The 20,272-nt window shown below is 36.3% G+C and overlaps 1 protein-coding gene and 1 long non-coding RNA gene across 2 annotated transcripts in view; both read left to right on the top strand.

Moving 5' to 3' along the window:
• The window catches only part of gan (gigaxonin), a 39,505-nt gene that overhangs the window by 8,162 nt on the left and 11,071 nt on the right, over nucleotides 1–20,272 (top strand). The window contains exons 5-9 of the mRNA XM_087293018.1: nucleotides 38–258; nucleotides 1,495–1,616; nucleotides 2,126–2,238; nucleotides 13,701–13,853; nucleotides 13,957–14,093. Coding sequence (XP_087149144.1) covers nucleotides 38–258; nucleotides 1,495–1,616; nucleotides 2,126–2,238; nucleotides 13,701–13,853; nucleotides 13,957–14,093 — 746 coding nt within the window. The remainder of the gene's footprint in view (nucleotides 1–37; nucleotides 259–1,494; nucleotides 1,617–2,125; nucleotides 2,239–13,700; nucleotides 13,854–13,956; nucleotides 14,094–20,272) is intronic.
• LOC147839675 (uncharacterized) lies at nucleotides 5,315–9,320 on the top strand. The gene is made up of 3 exons (XR_015514788.1): nucleotides 5,315–6,496; nucleotides 6,787–6,898; nucleotides 8,394–9,320. It is a non-coding gene; the product is annotated as an uncharacterized LOC147839675 (long non-coding RNA).

Raw genomic sequence — 20,272 nt, 5'->3', positions numbered from 1 at the left:
GTTTAAAATGGAATAAACAGAATGTTTTTCTTTTCAGGTCCATATGAAAGAGGTGATGTCTGCTGTGTGGGTTCAAGGCCTGGACCAGAGTTACCTCCAGGAGCAAATGCTGGGAGACTCGCTGATGCGGGAGGTGATTGGGAATTGTTGTATGGAGTCTCTAGGAGGAGCAGCACAGCAGGGAGAGGCTTTGCTCGCTGCGTTCAAACCTCGCGGCTACTCTGAGTGCATCGTCACAGTCGGCGGTGAAGAAAGGACGTGAGTATTGATGAAATTAATAATAATGCACCAATCTTAATTTTTCATGGCCAATTTCGTTTGCTGATTTCTTTACAGGCAAATTTTCGGATATCTGCTTTTGCATACATATTTATTTAAAATGTTGTTTTAGAAAATGCAATTCATTTCAAAATATAAAGTCAAATAAATTAGTTTTACATTAGTTACATTAGAAACTCATTTTTCATTAGAAATTATGCTACAAAGTTAGAAATTACGCAACAAAATTAGAAATTATGCTACAAAAAACCTGTATGGAAAAATAGTAGACGGGTTTAAAAAACTGCATGTTCACTGTCTACCTGTAAGTGGCTCTTATAGAAAATTATATTAGATTGTATCATTTCAGAATATAAAGTAAAAACAAATTAATTTGACATTTTAGTTTTGTGAAATTATACCACAAAAAAACTGTATGAAAAGACAGTAGACAGGCAGAAAAAACTGCATATTTACTTTTTGCCTGTAGGTGGCGCTTATAGAACAGCAGGAATAACAACATTTTCTTGGTTAGTGTGTAAACAAATTCTTTTGTATTTTATGCATTATACAAAAAAATCTGAAAATAAAACACCATCTAAACATTTTTAAAGACGATGGGTTCCCCTTTTTACATACTTAAAACTAAACACTCCCAATTCAATATTTATGATATTTCAGTATTTTATCCATTATTTTTTAAACATCAGGAACTGCAGACAAGTTTTGCAAATGCAGAAATAATCCACATATAAAATAAAATCAACAAATGCACAAATATATACAATAAAGACCACAAATAGCAGATCAAGTACAGATGTTTACTCTAGCTTTAAATAGAGATTCTCAGATGTACTTTGCAAATATCCTGATCAGTTTTTCAGATTTTTAAAACATGTATAACATGAGCTATAATGGAATGTGCCCAAAGTTGTATCTGTACAGTTTTATTTAATAATGAAAACATGACAGAATGAAGCAAGTGTGCAGTGAATGGGCAATATCTTTAGTTTTTTCTTGGTTCTCTGTGCTTCATCTCTGGCCTTTTAATGCTCCACTTTCACACTTCATACTATAAGACTATTGCAGTGCAGTGCAGTTTGGAAGCCCAGAACAGAGATCAGCTGAATTAAATAAAATAAAATTGGCACATTTGGAGCAGAAACCATTTGATTTCATTGTGGATTTCTGGACTACATTATGCATAAAACACTAAACTTTTTGTTTCCTTTGCAGCTCTCGGAAGCCCACGGCAGTGGCGCGCTGCATGTGTCCGCTTTACGATCGCAACAGGCAGCTGTGGATTGACCTGATGCCAATGAAGGAGAGAAGGGTTGGCCATGGGGTTGTGTCTGCAGGTTTGTACTTGCTCAGTGTTTAAATACTACATTTGTGAGGGAATATTTCTGTCGTTGATCAAGGTAGTTCTGTTAATTATAATTTTTAATACAATTGGAATAAATTCTACATCTTCCATTCATACATATTCTTTGTCTTCAAAGTTTGGAGTACGTTTTTTTTTTTTTTTTGAAAGGAAAAATAAGCCTTATAAAATGTATAAAGTTTTAGATTTTCATTTTAAAATAAATTTCAAAAATGTAATGTATAACAAATGTTTCCAATAAGAAGAAATATTGCCATCATACTGCAAAATAAATGCCTAAAACAATTGAAATTGTGCTAATATTTCTCAATAATTTCTCCATCCTAATGTATTAACACATGCATGTTTAAATTCGTTATATGCCTTCCTAAGTATCTTCCAAAACTCCATTGAAACAGTTAGTGGATTTAAATAGATAAAATAACAAAATCTGACTTTATCGTGCTTTAATCACTTCACTTCTAATTCTGTCTGCCCGATCAGAGGGGTATGTGTTTGCAATTGGAGGAATGGATGAGAATAAAACCGTCTTGAGCTCTGGAGAGAAATTTGATCCGGAGACCAACACCTGGACCCAGATCCCATCAATGATGCAGGTATTCCTCTTAGTAATGTGCAACTGCAAACTGTCAATGACAGCTAGTTTGTGGGTTGTATGAACGGCTAGTAAAGTTTTCAGCTTTATTATTTACACCCTGTGCTATTAACATTAAAAATTAGTCAATATTCTTTTGACTGTTAAAAACTGATAGCATTCTGTGTCATGCAGAAAATTTTGGGATATTTGCAGCATTTTCTTAAGGAACACTAACCTTTAGGCTCATATTACAACTGCCCTAGGGTTAAACAGTCGAGTGTTACCTTTTTTGAATCCTTTCTGCCAATTTCTGCATCTAGCACTTTTAGCTTAGCTTAGCATAGATCATTAAATCGGATTAGACCATTGGCAAAGGGGAAATGAAGAGTTGCTATTTTATAGGTCGATATAGCTAGGAACTATACACCCATTCGGGCATAATATTAATCAAGGAACTTTGCTGTCGTACCATATCTGCACCAAGCAGAATATTACACGACACTGTTACCTCGCTGGGGACTATTTTCATGCACTGTGTAATGTCATTGCGCCTACTGCAGCCATGGCACTGCAGCAGATTCTTGATTATTACGCCAGAATGAGAGTATAGTTCCTAGCCCAGGGGTTTTCAAAGTGTGAGGCGCGCCTCCCCTGGGGGGCGCCAGAGCATGTCAGGGGAGGCGCGGGAAAAAAATATAATATAATAAAAATATAATTATTAAGTTTAATTATTATATGTATTTTTTATTATATTTAAACGTTTTAATTAAACAAAGAAAAAAATAATACGTCAAATATAAGAAAACCTTTTTTACCCAGAAGGCCATAGCTGTGAATTCGCTTCTGTGAATACAGGTATATGCCTGCTAATACAATGGGTCGGTTTCTGAGACCCACCCCGATTCAAAGCTGTAATGAAGCTCACGGCCCTTTGGCCGCCGGGAGGGAGGCGGAGAACCGAAGCAGTTTTAAAGTGATTTATTAATGACAGTGACGGCAGCTCCGTCTAAACCAAAACAAACGGACGGCAGATCCTCACGGAGACTGCCGTCAAACTGAAAGCAAAAGTAAAATATGTCCGGGTCCGGTCCTCCCTCGGCTTCCTCTGCCCTTGTTCCTCCTTTTATGATCCAGAGCTCCTTCCGTGGGATCTGAGGCAGGTGCGCACCGCAAGTGTATCCACTTACGCGGTGGCCTCACTCCGTTCCCACGGCGCTCGGCCACGCCCCCTAGCCACAAAAGCTTTCAAGTTCAGGGCTTAAACCCAAAAGACAACGATATGATGATCAGTATTTGAGTTTATGATTTATGTGGACAGGACCAGCTGATGAACCACAACCTTTATGTGTGGTTTGTCAAAATATTTTGGCTAATGACAGCATTAGACCCACTAAACTTCCACTATTTTGACTGGGATGGACAGTTCTTGGAACTGTTCTATTCATATTGAACCATCATCCTAGTTTTAAAAACGTTATATTAAAATACTTGTTATTACTCTGTAAATAATTGCACTTTCATGCAAATGATGATAAAAGTGAGTTAACAGTCTGACATCTGTCTGTGTCTTTATGTATATATATATATATATATATATATGTGTGTGTGTGTGTGTGTGTGTGTGTGTGTGTGTGTGTGTGTGTGTGTGTGTGTGTGTGTGCGTTCGTGCGTGTTTGGGAGGAGGGGGGCGCAAGTTGTGTCAAAAGGGAGGCTCACTGTCTTAGACTTTGAAAAACCCTGCTTTAAACCACTTCAGCACTGCTGCATGTTTTGCTCCTTGTTGCTGTTGTTGTTCTAACATAATTTTGCCTCGTTGAACTCAGGAGAGTGCCCCTGTCACATACATCGGAGTAGATTGATGAATATGGTCTTCTTTTACAGAAAACCCTCCCAATTTTAAGATGCATATGTCATATGGCTGGGCGATTTGGCAAGTAAAAATTTAGATTTTTTTATAAAGTTTGACCGATTCAAGATTTCGATTTTTTTCCAACATGACTGAAGTAACATTATCTTTATAAGTAAATTGAAAATCTATCTGGTTAAGGACCATTGTATTTTAATGGCCATGCCATATGTAAATTGTTTCAATTAGGTTTCTTTCTTTTTTTTTTTTTTTTTTTGCTTGTAGCAAGGATGAACACAAAAATCTTTGAACAGAATATATGAATAATAGCAGAATGATAGGCTGTTCCTAGCCTATCAAGAGCCTATCAATAGCCATACATAAGGCATACTCATTTTGTGTGTGTGTGTGCATCTTTTATCACTGAAGCCGCTCTCTTCAAAAAACGAAGTTTGCTTTGTCAGTGTGGCAATATTTCGGCTTTTAATCGAATAAAAAGTTAATTTAGATGAGCCAATATTTAAAAAATGCTGTGAAGTAACTGTGACGTGCGGCCACACATCGAATCTGAGGCCTGATTTCTCGCTGTCACCCGCAGACAGACGCCACACAAGTCAAGTCGCACAACTAAGGCTGGTATATCTGAAAGGTAGAATAGCTGAAGCCGAAATCTGTCAAAATACAGCGCTGAAATTAAAAGGCATTGATGTTTTTGAGCCAAAAGTCTATTTGTAAATATCTGTAAACGCAATCAGAGCCAATATGGAGAAAATGTACCGCCTAATAATTAGCTATAATCATTCTAATAAAATGAAAACCAAAAAAAAAAATAAATAAATAAAAAAAAACATTGCATTTTTCGTTTGATAGAAAATATACAGAAAAAACAAAGGATGGCTTAGTTTGTATTAATGTGTTGTAATATTAATAAAAAATAGGCTTACTCCATTTATATAGCTACGCCGCCAACAGACAAGCCATTCAAAAATTATTATTTCATTAAAATTTCATTATTATTTTCATTTTATTATTTCAATAAAAACTAAACGTAGCATGTCTCCCTATCATTTAAACATGCAATTCATAACACACTAGAGCTGTAAGCCTATAAGCAGTGTGTAAACTTCCAGGGCGGTGTTGGTTAAAGCGCACCACGGTATTAAACTCCAATACCTCCGAGGGAGAATATGTTACCCATTTTTCAGAATAAAAGGCATTTTAAAATAAGAACAAGTAACAAATAAAAACTGGTCCCGTGGACTTTAGCATCTGTTATCTTGCCAGTGTGTGCGGCGAGTGTGTAGCGCTCTTTTGCAGCGCATCTCAACTCCCGGTTTGTGAGAGAGAGAGAGAGCGCGCGCGTAAAGAGCTCAAAGCCGGCATATAACCAAAAGCAAGATCATGTCGTTATAAATATTCCGTTAACAATATTTATCGAAATATTTATATGTTTACATGGTGTTTATTGAGATTGTGTGATCTGTATAGGCTGATCTTTACAGAAGCCAGTCTGAGCAGCCGATCAGCGCGGTTCGATCGGCGCGGTTGTTTAACATGGCAGATTTTTCCGTCCTTCATACGTGTAGAGAGATCGAGTTTATCGACATGATAAGGGAATTTGTCATGACAGTCCACACAGACGTGACTTAATAAACCTTGAATTCATGTAGGATTTTACTTGTTGCTAGTCTGAATGTAAATCCCCTCGTCAGGCAGTGCTGGAATAGCGAAGTGGATCAAAGCGCGTTTGATCCAACGGTATTAAAGAGACAAAAATACACAACTTAAGATAAATGCTTGTATTTGTTGTAATTGCACCATGCAGCTTTGCAATGCATTCCCACAACTTCATGCATTGGGTTAAATTAGGCTGTCCAATCTGTGTTCAGTCCCTCACTACCATGATTGAAACCCTGACAGGCAGTCCGGTATAGCCTATACAGAGAGTAAACCAAAGCGCAGTGGTGCAATTATAATGTATCTAATGGTATTTATATAAGAAATCGCGATACCCCGATTTGATACTAAACAAATTCGTCTTTAAATGTTAATTCGAATTAATCGAAAAAAAAAATACGCCTAGCTCTGGTATGTTGGATTTTGCACATTTCAGTTCATTGCATTTTAATGTTTCCTTTGTGTGATCTTCGATCTGTTTGGTCTCTTTCTGAATGTGTTGTTTTATTCCACTAGGTGACAGTACAGTATTTATTTTATCTCGTTTTAAACAAAATAAAATCTTCTGTGTCTCATAAAAAATCAAGTCATTGAATTAACATCCATATTTTGGTATTGATATTAATATTGATATTTCAGCCTCTCCTAGAGCACCAAATAATGTTGTGATCATTTCTTTGCTTTGACTTGAGTATTGAAATGAGCATACTGATATTAATATTGAGATTTTGGTCCCTTCACTCTTTAGGTGTGTGTAAATAACACACACACACACACACACAGACACAAATATATATATATATATATATATATATATATATATATATATATATATATATATATATATATATATATATATATATATATATATATATCCCTGCTTAAATAAATACACAACTAAGGAATAGTGCAGGCTGATAAATAATGAAATAAATAAAGTAACTACATGTATAAGTATACCGATACCCCAACACATAATTCAAAGCACAAAATGCCGGAATATCAAGCAAGACCAAAAGTGATGGATCTACTAAACCGTAAGAGGGCGGATTAATCGTTTGCATGCCTGGGTCTCTCTTCATGGCCCTCGGGGCGTGGTCAAAGCATAGCGGCCGGATCGTCTGTCAATCAAACGGCCAACTTGGGCGAATTGTAAGTGCCCACGGGCCTTTACGTGTCCCCCAGGCCCGCCTTGCACTCCCTCGTCCTAGTAAACAGTATTGTTTGCCGTTCTCGACATGATTTCCACACAGAAGGCGGAAAAGACAGGTCTGGCACAGCAATCCCCTTGATTGGTCGTTCGTTGCCGCAATGCATTCTGGGCAGCGCACTTCGCCCTTTAAAACGGCTACAAATGGAATAAAACTAAGATTCAAACAAGCCAAAATGACAGCACGTTTCTCGAGGAGATGGCTGGCGTCTACCTATGCAGTCTAGGCGATGGTTGAAAATGTGGCCTACCGTCGATGAGAAACAGCGTTCCTACCGTATGTATAAAAGGCAGTCTGCTAAGCCGTTCGGTTACGGACCCTGGGTGCCAGGACGGCTGTTCAAATTGAGCTCCTCCAAAGTGACCCAAAACATGCGATATCAATTGGCAACAAGATTCGGCCTCAAGTTTCGGATCCAAATGCAGCCGATGGGGCCCGGGGCCATTTTTTATTTGATTTTACACTTGTACCTTTTGTCGTCCTTGTCTACAAGCTATAGTGGACCACACCTCCCAGCTGAAAAATCCATAAATCCCTGCATAAATTAAACAATAAATAAATATGCAAATAAGTAAATGAATGAGTACATACATCCACAAATCCCTGCTTAAATAAATACACAACGAAGGAATAGTGCAGGCTGATAAATAATGAATTTTTTTTTTATTATTTCTTTTCAATATTGTCCTATTTCTCCAACATTGGTGCAATGTACTTGACCATTTATCAGGCCGCACTTTTGATTGTTTCTATATTTATTTATGCAGGAATTGAGGGATTCCCTCGATCGTTTCCTTGTCAGCCGGCTGAGGTCACTCTATAAAACACGTTTTTTTTTTCCCGCGGCCGGTACGGCGACTCAGTGGCTCAATGGGTAGCGCGCTCGCTTCGCAACAAGAAGGACCCGGGTTCAAGACCCGGCAGGAGACCTGCACTGTTGCAGCCTGGCTCGACGTGGGGACCGCATGTCTGGACTATCGTTTTTATTTCGCAATTTTCTTTTGCCTTTTCATAATATCAAATTTATACATGTGTGTTCAGAACGTTGTTGTTAGTAGTTAACGACAGAATTATTTTCACTTTTGACTCAACTAATCCCTTATGAAAACTGAGGGGACACGAATTATTTTTCCTTTTGCCCTCAAATATGACACGTTTAATGACAATGATGACAAAATTCATATGTCGAAATAAACATGAAAAAAAACACATCAACTGCTTGCTAGGTTGCTATCGAAAATCCAGCATGTAATGCACATTTAAAATAAGGAATATTATACACAAATAATTTTAATACAAATCTTTTCATTCCAAAAACTCAAATGACATGCATGCGTACGACACGAATGCACATTGAAAGAACCGGAAAAACACTTTCACAATAACGATAACAAACCTTAATATTATATAAATTCTATTAATTATATAAACAAATTTAAGAGCTTTCCTTTAAACCACTTCAGCACTGCTGCATGTTTTGCTCCTTGTTGCTGTTGTTGTTCTAACATAATTTTGCCTCGTTGAACTCAGGAGAGTGCCCCGGTCACATACATCGGAGTAGATTGATGAATATGGTCTTCTTTTACAGAAAACCCTCCCAATTTTAAGATGCATATGTCATATGGCTGGGCGATTTGGCAAGTAAAAATTTAGATTTTTTTTTGTAAAGTTTGACCGATTCAAGATTTCGATTTTTTTCCAACATGACTGAAGTAACATTATCTTTATAAGTAAATTGAAAATCTATCTGGTTAAGGACCATTGTATTTTAATGGCCATGCCATATGTAAATTGTTTCAATTAGGTTTCTTTCTTTTTTTTTTTTTTTTTTTGCTTGTAGCAAGGATGAACACAAAAATCTTTGAACAGAATATATGAATAATAGCAGAATGATAGGCTGTTCCTAGCCTATCAAGAGCCTATCAATAGCCATACATAAGGCATACTCATTTTGTGTGTGTGTGTGTGCATCTTTTATCACTGAAGCCGCTCTCTTCAAAAAACGAAGTTTGCTTTGTCAGTGTGGCAATATTTCGGCTTTTAATCGAATGAAAAGTTAATTTAGATGAGCCAATATTTAAAAAATGCTGTGAAGTAACTGTGACGTGCGGCCACACATCGAATCTGAGGCCTGATTTCTCGCTGTCACCCGCAGACAGACGCCACACAAGTCAAGTCGCACAACTAAGGCTGGTATATCTGAAAGGTAGAATAGCTGAAGCCGAAATCTGTCAAAATACAGCGCTGAAATTAAAAGGCATTAATGTTTTTGAGCCAAAAGTCTATTTGTAAATATCTGTAAACGCAATCAGAGCCAACATGGAGAAAATGTACCGCCTAATAATTAGCTATAATCATTCTAATAAAATGAAAAAAAAAATCATTGCATTTTTCGTTTGATAGAAAATATACAGAAAAAAACAAAGGATGGCTTAGTTTGTATTAATGTGTTGTAATATTAATAAAAAATAGGCTTACTCCATTTATATAGCTACGCCGCCAACAGACAAGCCATTCAAAAATTATTATTTCATTAAAATTTCATTATTATTTTCATTTTATTATTTCAATAAAAACTAAACGTAGCATGTCTCCCTATCATTTAAACATGCAATTCATAACACACTAGAGCTGTAAGCCTATAAGCAGTGTGTAAACTTCCAGGGCGGTGTTGGTTAAAGCGCACCACGGTATTAAACTCCAATACCTCCGAGGGAGAATATGTTACCCAGTTTTAAGAATAAAAGGCATTTTAAAATAAGAACAAGTAGGCTAACAAATAAAAACTGGTCCCGTGGACTTTAGCATCTGTTATCTTGCCAGTGTGTGCGGCGAGTGTGTAGCGCTCTTTTGCAGCGCATCTCAACTCCCGGTTTGTGAGAGAGAGAGAGCGCGCGCGTAAAGAGCTCAAAGCCGGCATATAACCAAAAGCAAGATCATGTCGTTATAAATATTCCGTTAACAATCGGCGCGGTTGTTTAACATGGCAGATGTTTCCGTCCTTCATTCTTGTAGAGAGATCGAGTTTATCGATAAGGGAATTTGTCATGACAGTCCACACAGACGTGACTTAATAAACCTTGAATTCATGTAGGATTTTACTTGTTGCTAGTCTGAATGTAAATCCCCTCGTCAGGCAGTGCTGGAATAGCGAAGTGGATCAAAGCGCGTTTGATCCAACGGTATTAAAGAGACAAAAATACACAACTTAAGATAAATGCTTGTATTTGTTGTAATTGCACCATGCAGCTTTGCAATGCATTCCCACAACTTCATGCATTGGGTTAAATTAGGCTGTCCAATCTGTGTTCAGTCCCTCACTACCATGATTGAAACCCTGACAGGCAGTCAGGTATAGCCTATACAGAGAGTAAACCAAAGCGCAGTGGTGCAATTATAATGTATCTAATGGTATTTATATAAGAAATCGCGATACCCCGATTTGATACTAAACAAATTCGTCTTTAAATGTTAATTCGAATTAATCGAAAAAAAAAAAACGCCTAGCTCTGGTATGTTGGATTTTGCACATTTCAGTTCATTGCATTTTAATGTTTCCTTTGTGTGATCTTCGATCTGTTTGGTCTCTTTCTGAATGTGTTGTTTTATTCCACTAGGTGACAGTACAGTATTTATTTTATCTCGTTTTAAACAAAATAAAATCTTCTGTGTCTCATAAAAAATCAAGTCATTGAATTAACATCCATATTTTGGTATTGATATTAATATTGATATTTCAGCCTCTCCTAGAGCACCAAATAATGTTGTGATCATTTCTTTGCTTTGACTTGAGTATTGAAATGAGCATACTGATATTAATATTGAGATTTTGGTCCCTTCACTCTTAAGGTGTGTGTAAATAACACACACACACACACACACACACACACACACACAGATATATATATATATATATATATATATATATATATATATATATATATATATATATATATATATATATATATATATATATCCCTGCTTAAATAAATACACAACTAAGGAATAGTGCAGGCTGATAAATAATGAAATAAATAAAGTAACTACATGTATAAGTATACCGATACCCCAACACATAATTCAAAGCACAAAATGCCGGCATATCAAGCAAGACCAAAAGTGATGGATCTACTAAACCGTAAGAGGGCGGATTAATCGTTTGCATGCCTGGGTCTCTCTTCATGGCCCTCGGGGCGTGGTCAAAGCATAGCGGCCGGATCGTCTGTCAATCAAACGGCCAACTTGGGCGAGTTGTAAGCGTCCACGGGCCTTTACGTGTCCCCCAGGCCCGCCTTGCACTCCCTCGTCCTAGTAAACAGTATTGTTTGCCGTTCTCGACATGATTTCCACACAGAAGGCGGAAAAGACAGGTCTGGCACAGCAATCCCCTTGATTGGTCGTTCGTTGCCGCAATGCATTCTGGGCAGCGCACTTCGCCCTTTAAAACGGCTACAAATGGAATAAAACTAAGATTCAAACAAGCCAAAATGACAGCACGTTTCTCGGGGAGATGGCTGGCGTCTACCTATGCAGTCTAGGCGATAGTTGAAAATGTGGCCTACCGTCGATGAGAAACAGCGTTCCTACCGTATGTATAAAAGGCAGTCTGCAAAGCCGCTCGTTTACGGACCCTGGGTGCCAGGACGGCTGTTCAAATTGAGCTCTTCCAAAGTGACCCAAAACATGCGATATCAATTGGCAACAAGATTCGGCCTCAAGTTTCGGATCCAAATGCAGCCGATGGGGCCCGGGGCCATTTTTCATTTGTTTTTACACTTGTACCTTTTGTCGTCCTTGACTACAAGCTATAGTGGACCACACATCCCAGCTGAAAAATCCATAAATCCCTGCATAAATTAAACAATAAATAAATATGCAAATAAATAAATGAATGAGTACATACATCCACAAATCCCTGCTTAAATAAATGCACAACTAAGGAATAGTGCAGGCTGATAAATAATGATTTTTTTTTATTATTTCTTTTCAATATTGTCCTATTTCTCCAACATTGGTGCAATGTACTTGACCATTTATCAGGCCGCACTATTGATTGTTTCTATATTTATTTATGCAGGAATTGAAGGATTCCTCTATCGTTTCCTTGTCAGCCGGCAGACAATAGCCCCTTTCACACATACAGACCTTTCCGGAAAATTGCCGGCAATTTTCCGGAAAGGTTGTATGTGTGAACAGGTCCTTTTTGAAAATACCGGTAAATTCGTTCTGGCTATTTTCCGGAAAGAGAAGTTGTAACATTACCGGCAATTTGCCGGAATGCTGCGCTGTGTGAATGCAGAAGGAAGATTCCCGTAATAAGCGCGTGCACGTCTAGAACGTGCTGACGTGAGACGTCTGCTTTAGCCAATCACAACAGTCAGACGCATTTACGTCCGCGCGGTTTGTGAGGATAAAAGCCTTTGAATATTTTTCCAGACACATTTAGCTGCTAGAAGTTAGTCAGATCACGTTTATATGTTCTTCTTAATGCCAACTGTGTAAATAATCATCGATGAGATGCTTATGATAAGCCGTTGTTTGTTTACGTTCGTGTGCCTGTGAAACAGCCTGTGAGCGCCAGCACACGTACATATTTTGAACATCTCGACATGCGAAAGTGATCCTGAGAAAGTTGTTCACAATATTGATCATCCACAGAGTTTGTAATTTAGTCAAATGTTTACAAATACAAACGCAGCCGTTTAAAGCTCATTTGTGGTGAATGATGTCAGAATTTACCGGTATTTTGGAATGGATGTGTGAATGCTCTTTTCCGGAAAATTTCCGTAACGTCCTCGCCTGTGTGAACAGCGCTTTTTTGAATATACCGGTAAAGTCTTTCCGGAAATTTTCCGGATATTTACCGGTATCACTGTGTGAAAGGGGCTAATGGGTAGCGCGCTCGCTTCGCAACAAGAAGGACCCGGGTTTAAGACCCGGCAGGAGACCTGCACAGTTGCAGCCTGGCTCGACGTGGAGACCGCATGTCTGGACTATCGCTTTCATTTCGCAATTTTCTTTTGCCTTTTCATAATATCAAATTTATACATGTGTGTTCAGAACGTTGTTGTTAGTAGTTAACGACAGAATTATTTTCACTTTTGACTCAACTAATCCCTTATGAAAACTGAGGGGACACGAATTATTTTTCCTTTTGCCCTCAAATATGACACGTTTAATGACAATGATGACAAAATTCATATGTCGAAATAAACATGAAAAAAAACACATCAACTGCTTGCTAGGTTGCTATCGAAAATCCAGCATGTAATGCACATTTAAAATAAGGAATATTATACACAAATAATTTTAATACAAATCTTTTCATTCCAAAAACTCAAATGACATGCATGCGTACGACACGAATGCACATTGAAAGAACCGGAAAAACACTTTCACAATAACGATAACAAACCTTAATATTATATAAATTCTATTAATTAAATAAACAAATTTAAGAGCTTTCCTTTAACCATATCGACCTAGAAAATAGCAACTTTTCATTTTCCGTCGGTCTTGGGCACAATACAACTTCAGAAGAGTTTAAACTGTTCATCATTAAGGTATTAAAGTCCATGAGGCCGTTTCCAAAAAAACTGGAGTGTTACTTTTACACACAGAAAAGTAATAATATAATTTATTTTTGACTGCTAAATGGCTACCATTGCTGCTAGGATAGCACGATGCACTTCTTAATACGAACCACCAGGTGTCAGTGTTATATTGTATTTTCTTGTGTCTGCACAGGCCAGACAGCATTTTGGCATAGCGGAGCTGGACGGGATGATCTATGTGTTGGGTGGGGAAAATGAGGACACTGAAGTTCTCCTCACGATGGAGGTGTTTGACCCGCATTGCAATGTCTGGAGAATGCTGCCAAAGATGACCACAGTACGCAAGGTGAGATTTAGATTCAGTTTTGTATGAATTTCAAACACTTTTTCTCTCATGCTTAAAATAATAAATATCAAGCTTCTCTTAATGTTGTGAATGTATTACTCAGTTTGGTAGCTGTGCCACCATGAAGAAGAGACTGTATGTGATGGGCGGAGGATCATATGGGAAGATCTACGATTCTGTGGAGTGCTACGACCCCAAAACCCAACAGTGGACAACAGTCTGCCCTCTTAAAGAGAGGAGGTAATGTGTGTTACCGATGTTCATTCATATTGCAGCAAGGTTCCATTCAAAGCAGCTTATGAAAAAACTCACAGCTTGTATGTAGCCAGTGTAGTATTGCAATAATTCTGTTCGCAAAAGAGTGGAGGAACTATGACATCACCTTTTAGGCTAATCGGCTGCTAGCATAAAACTGGTTCCCTCTATAAAATCCCTATAGGATTTTCCCATATGCTTTCCGAAGTTTGTAAATAATGAGCTCTGTGTTTAAACACTGTTCATTACAATTACACGTTTTGTCCAACCGGATAATCGTCACATGAAAATACAACTGTGAGCACTTTTGGATCTTAAATGCAAACACAAGAATTGAAAAGCTTACATTAGGCTATTTAACGGACTACAGCTCCTTCGGGGCGCTCGCCTATGATGTCAGCACCACCCTGCTAACAACAACTTTGCAAGCTTACTTTTCAAAATATGGTCCAAGACAAAGATTTACTCTCAGTTTATTATATTATAATCCATGCTATATATTAAAAACAAATAAATATGCTAATACACATAGACGTACATGCCTATTGGATAGTTTTTTACGTGGGGAATACATCTGTTTTTCATTACGGTTGTTGTAAAAGTTTTAAAACTGTATATATAAATGTGCCTACATAGTTTTATCATAAGACATATATAAATAAGACAAGTGTATCGCTTGCGTGCTTACAGCCCGCTTACCTTAGTAATAGACGACAGAAATGAGGCGTGAGGAACAAGTATATATACCTGCAAGTCCAATCATGGGACACAGAACAACATGCAAAATTCTTTTTTTGTCACAAACTACAGCGAAAAGCAGCTTAAACAGTCACATATGCTAAGATGTTCAGATGAACAAAAAACAACGAAAAATCTATTGATCACATTTAATGGACAGTTAACATGTATGTAATTTGTATGTTTGAGAAAATCTTCTCTCTGTTAAACAGAAATTGGGATGAAAAAATAAACAGGAGTGCTAATAATTCAGGGGGCTAATAATTCTGACTTCAACTGTATATATGGTTCCAAGTCTTTATGCCTTTTTTCTGTTGAACAAAAAATATATTTTAAAGAATGTTGGAAATTGGTATTTATTGACATTCATAGTAAGAAAATCAAAAACTATGGAAGTCAATAGCTAGAGGTTTCCAGCATTTTTCAAAATATCTTCTTTTGAACAAAAAAAAAAAAATCAAACAGGTTCATGACAAGTGGAAGATGTGTAAATCATGACGTTTTTACAGAGAAAAACTCCTAAACCGACATTTAGTTATGGTTATGTGGGTTTAGTTTCTGAAATGCATAGTAAGTAGTAGACAAAATAAAACAGACTTGCCCATCTTACCAATCAGAGCAGAATATGCTCTCAGAAAGTAGGTCTTTATAAAGAGTGTTTTTTTATTATATATTTACTAAGTAGCTAAATGCAAACAAAAAGCTGTGTTCCTCCAACAACCTGCACCAACCACATAAGTTATAGGCATAAAGGGGTCTGTATTTTATATAACACTGCAAAACTGTGTCAGACAGACCACCCAAGCAATTTGTTACGAAAGCTATTTTAACTTTAAAGGATGGTGATGTAATTGTATTGCATTTAGGTAATCAGGTTTCTCTTGAATAGCTGTGAAAGATGTTACATTTCTATTAGATAACAGGAAATGGCAGTAACGACCATTCAGCATAACTCGGCCTCATCAATTCGAACCACAGATACTGGGCACTCAGAGCGGTATGTGCCTCGTAGATGTGAATTTAGAGAAAGTTTTTTCCCATCCTGCATGTGACGCAAACAAATGTCATAAGTTAAACAAATTAGATTATAACTCAAAGGCAGCACATCTTCATGAGGATCCAACAGCAGCGAGAACTGAGACGCGCCCCATGATTTGATGTCTTACAGATGTGTCTTCAGAACAATAGCAGTCAAGGGACTTATCAGTCTAACCCATGGAACTGGAAACACTTGATCACCATCTGGAGGAACATAAATAGTCATTTTTCTTGGTGTTCTTGTCTTGTTTGGAGTATAATTCTGTCCGCAGCTCAGTTATGCAACCTAATGGACTGCCTGGCTTCCTTCTAAGGCAGCATCCTAACTGTTATGAAGCCCAACATAAGTAACTGATTTGGGACACTCTGCATTGGCACTAACTCTCCATATACTTGGCAGTTGTTGTTTTTTTTTTAAATAAATACTTTTATTGAGCAGAGATGCATTCATTTGATCTAAATAGACTGTAAGGATATTAACAGCATTACAAATTGTCCTATTTCAAATGGTGATCTTGAGGAAAAAACTATGAACTCTTGTGCCCTGTTCAAATTTACTACCCTTTTGTTATGTAATGGATGAAAATATCCACTGAATTTAACTGCTGCAAAAATGCATCAGATTACTATTATTATTTGCATAAATCTGTTCAAAAAAATCTTATGCTGCACAAAAACCAACAATGCATTAAAAGAAATGTTAATAATATTTCACATGTCCAAGACTGTTGATAAAAAGTTTAATAAATCCAGTCCACAACTACTTTTTATATTAAAAATAAGTAATTTTGTGAGTGTTTTTTCACCAAATTAGTAACATCATTTATGAATTTGGCGATTAAAGAGGTTAAATACTATAATTTTCTAAACTATTTAGTAGTTTTGATCAGAACTGAGGTTCATTAACAGATTTACTTGAAAAAAAATATTTATCTGATGCATTTTAATTGCAGTTTAATTTATTGGATGTTTCTTATCCCTAACATAACAAAAGAGTATTAAATTTGCCAAGAGTGTCTAATTTTTTTAAAGATTTCAATGCATTATCCCATTATATGTGTCAAAATAAGATTAGTCACCAAAGATTATTCTGCTAGCTGACACACAGAAAAAGTTATGGTCAAATTAAGACTCAAAATCACCCCTGAGTGGATGAAAACATCCCGTTTCTTCAATGTCGGATCAATTTCTGAATGCTTATATGACATTAATGATCAGTGTTCAGGAAAGTTACCTTTAAATGTAATACATTACAATTTTGTGTTGCTTTTTTAAAAATAAGTAACTATTTTATAAAACTAATTTTAATATCATATGGAAAATAATGTAAGGCCTGTTTACCCCAAAACTGAAATGCAGTCAATAAACTTCAAGTTAAAGGAAATGTAAATTCATGTTTGTGCAGTTGAGCTCAAACAAACTTTTCTTTATTGGACACATAAAAAGAAAAGTTTGGAAATGTACATTTACAGTTTGCATTTCACGTTTTTCTTCATGTAAGACGATGGTTCCCAAAGGGGGGTCGCAGAACAGTGAAATTTTATTTCATTTTATCAAAATAATTACCATATTTTAGGACTGGGTGATTAATTAAAAAAAGTGAAAATCGAAAACGACATTTAGAACCTATAATTGATACATTTTTTCCAGTAAGGTTTTTTCAATAACTTTCCCTACCACTTGTGGAGTCACATGACCCCACGATGTTAAGGCTGTTCTAAAGTTGTGTGTCGATCGCACGGTAGGACGGTCGCATTCCTGTTCACCTCTCTAAAAATATTACTACACGTCGCACGTTTGCACTACATTGAAGATGATGGAAGCTGCACCAGAGATGCCTTGAGACGTGTGTATGTGTGTGTATATATATATATATATATATATATATATATATATATATAGATAGATAGATAGATAGATAGATAGATAGATAGATAGATAGATAGATAGATAGATAGATAGATAGATAGAAAGATAGCCCCCCCTTTGAATTTTTTTTATTTATTTATATATATATATTTTTCCCAAATTATGTTTAACAGAGCAAGGACATTTTCACAGAGTGTCTGATAATATTTTTTTATTCTGGAGAAAGTCTTATTTGTTTTATTTTGGCTATAATAAAACTGTTTTTAAAAAAAAAAAAAACATTTTTAAGGTTAAAATTATTAGCCCCTAAGCAATTTTTTTCGATGGTCTATATCTAGTAAAATATTATTTACTGTCATCATGGCAAATATAAAATATATAGAAAGTTATTAGAAATTAGTTATTATAAACTATTATGTTTAGAAATGTATATAAACAGGAGTTATTTTATCTAGAAGAGATACTGTAATTTTCTACTTTTAATATGAAAATAATTAATTTTGTTTCCAAATGTTGTTTATTTTCACTTTTTTATAAGGAAAAAGTGACTGTTTGTTTTGGCAATTTATGTTTTAATTTAAGTTGTTCAACCTCTGATGTTTAATAAATAATCCTAGGCAGTAGATAGTGTGTGTTTCCTTCAATTATTTTAAAATCAAGTAACGCACCCTTCATTCAGAAATCTTGCACTTGTAATATGTGAGCATATCTGCTATACAAAACTACGTAAACTATGAGAGCAACAAAATAAAATAAAAAAATAAAATAATTGTTCATTAATCGTTATCGAGTTAAAATATTCAATTAATGGAGATTTTGATTTTAGGACAGTGCCCAGCCCTACCATATTTTATCCCTAAAGAGGATAAAAAATAGCAGTTAATAGTTACATTAAAAAAAAACAACATGCAAATAAAAAGACTATAGCCTTTCCATTTTTTGCGACACAGCACATTGATTTCATGGCACCAGGTTAAACTTTCTTGCACCTTTACGGCACTCATGTAGATTAAACATAAATACAGGCCATAACTGGACATGGAGGATGGTCTCTGAGTGGCGTTTTTCAAATATAAATGACGAATAGACTTAGGCCTATTGGCATATGTACGCCAGTGTGTAAAGTTTATATATTTATAACCACCTCAGCGGATATTGGGGGTCATGAATCACTGGCACTGTAATTTTGGGGGTTGTGCGCTGAAAAATTTGGGAACCCCTGATGTAAGGAATACTGAATGTGTTTCTGTGCAAGTGAGATGAGAAAGTACATGTTCACATTTAAGCTTGAACTATCATGTTTACACATCGTACACAGCACATCTGCACTTACTACTTCGTTTCTATTACTTTATTTCTCTCAATGTGGGGATGGGAGAGCTGTCAGTGAACAAATGGTAAATTAAAAAGTAACTGGCATTGCATTTTGGAATAAGTAACTCCGATTTTTTCGTGAAAGTAATCAGTGTTACTTTACTGATTACTTAAGAAAGTAATCCGATTACATGTATCGACTATTACTGTAAGTATATGTTGTAGGATATGCAATATGTTGCATATCTTTAATCATTATTCCTCTCATTTGCATAATTAGTTTTCACAGAATTTAAAAAACAAATCTTTTGATGTGATGTAGGTATTGTTGAAAACTCAGAATCGACCAATCAGGAGACTCTGGTATCTTTAAGCAGGATTCTGCATTGAGGACTTGCTATGCAGTCATCAAAATTCTGACTAATGCCATGCTGCACTTTTTTTATATACATTTTAGGGGGGCGGTGTACATAGAAATAGAAACATATCTAAACAAACCATGTAAACAGGAATCAGACTGGTAACGGAATTTCCCCAGCCCTGATTTCATCAGCGTAACAGTGTCATTCAAATACACAGCCTCTAATCCAATCAACCTGACAGTAGTGCAAAGGCCTTCATAGTAGCTTTTACATTTTATCTCTGGAGCCTTCCTGATGGTCAGGAAGTGCATAAAGACAAAAGGGGTAATCTGCCAAACACCTGGGCAGCCTGACTTGATCTTTCCTAGAATGCCATCGTTTAACATCAAAATGTCAAACACAATACAGACTAGCAAAGATTAATAGTGATATGAATCCTACATGTGACTGATGCAGGCAAGCTCCAGCCATCCTATACCACATGTTTTGGTCATTTCCGAAATTATCTAAATACTGGAGTTGAATTGTTGATAATACTTGGTGAAACTATTGCTTTGACCGCAATATTTGGCATTACTACTCAAGATTATAACTTAAGCAGATCCAAGTTTGATGCTTATTGCTTTTTACTCTCTCTCTTAGCAAAGAGGTTAATTCTGCATAAATGGAAAGACTTCTCACCTCCAAAATTTAAACACTGGATTAAAGATGTGATGTTTAACGTACAGTAAGAACTTAGATGTTTTATAAAAGGGTTATAATAATAAGAGATTCTTTATTACTTGGCAACCTTATCTCACTTTTGTGGAGAACACTCCTCTGGAAGAATTGTGCTGAATGTAC

Source organism: Danio rerio, chromosome 18 (genome assembly GCF_052040795.2).
Source record: "Danio rerio strain M-AB ecotype USA chromosome 18, GRCz13ab, whole genome shotgun sequence".
In the NCBI taxonomy this organism is placed as follows: domain Eukaryota; kingdom Metazoa; phylum Chordata; class Actinopteri; order Cypriniformes; family Danionidae; genus Danio; species Danio rerio.
This window is presented reverse-complemented; position numbering and strand designations above follow the sequence as displayed.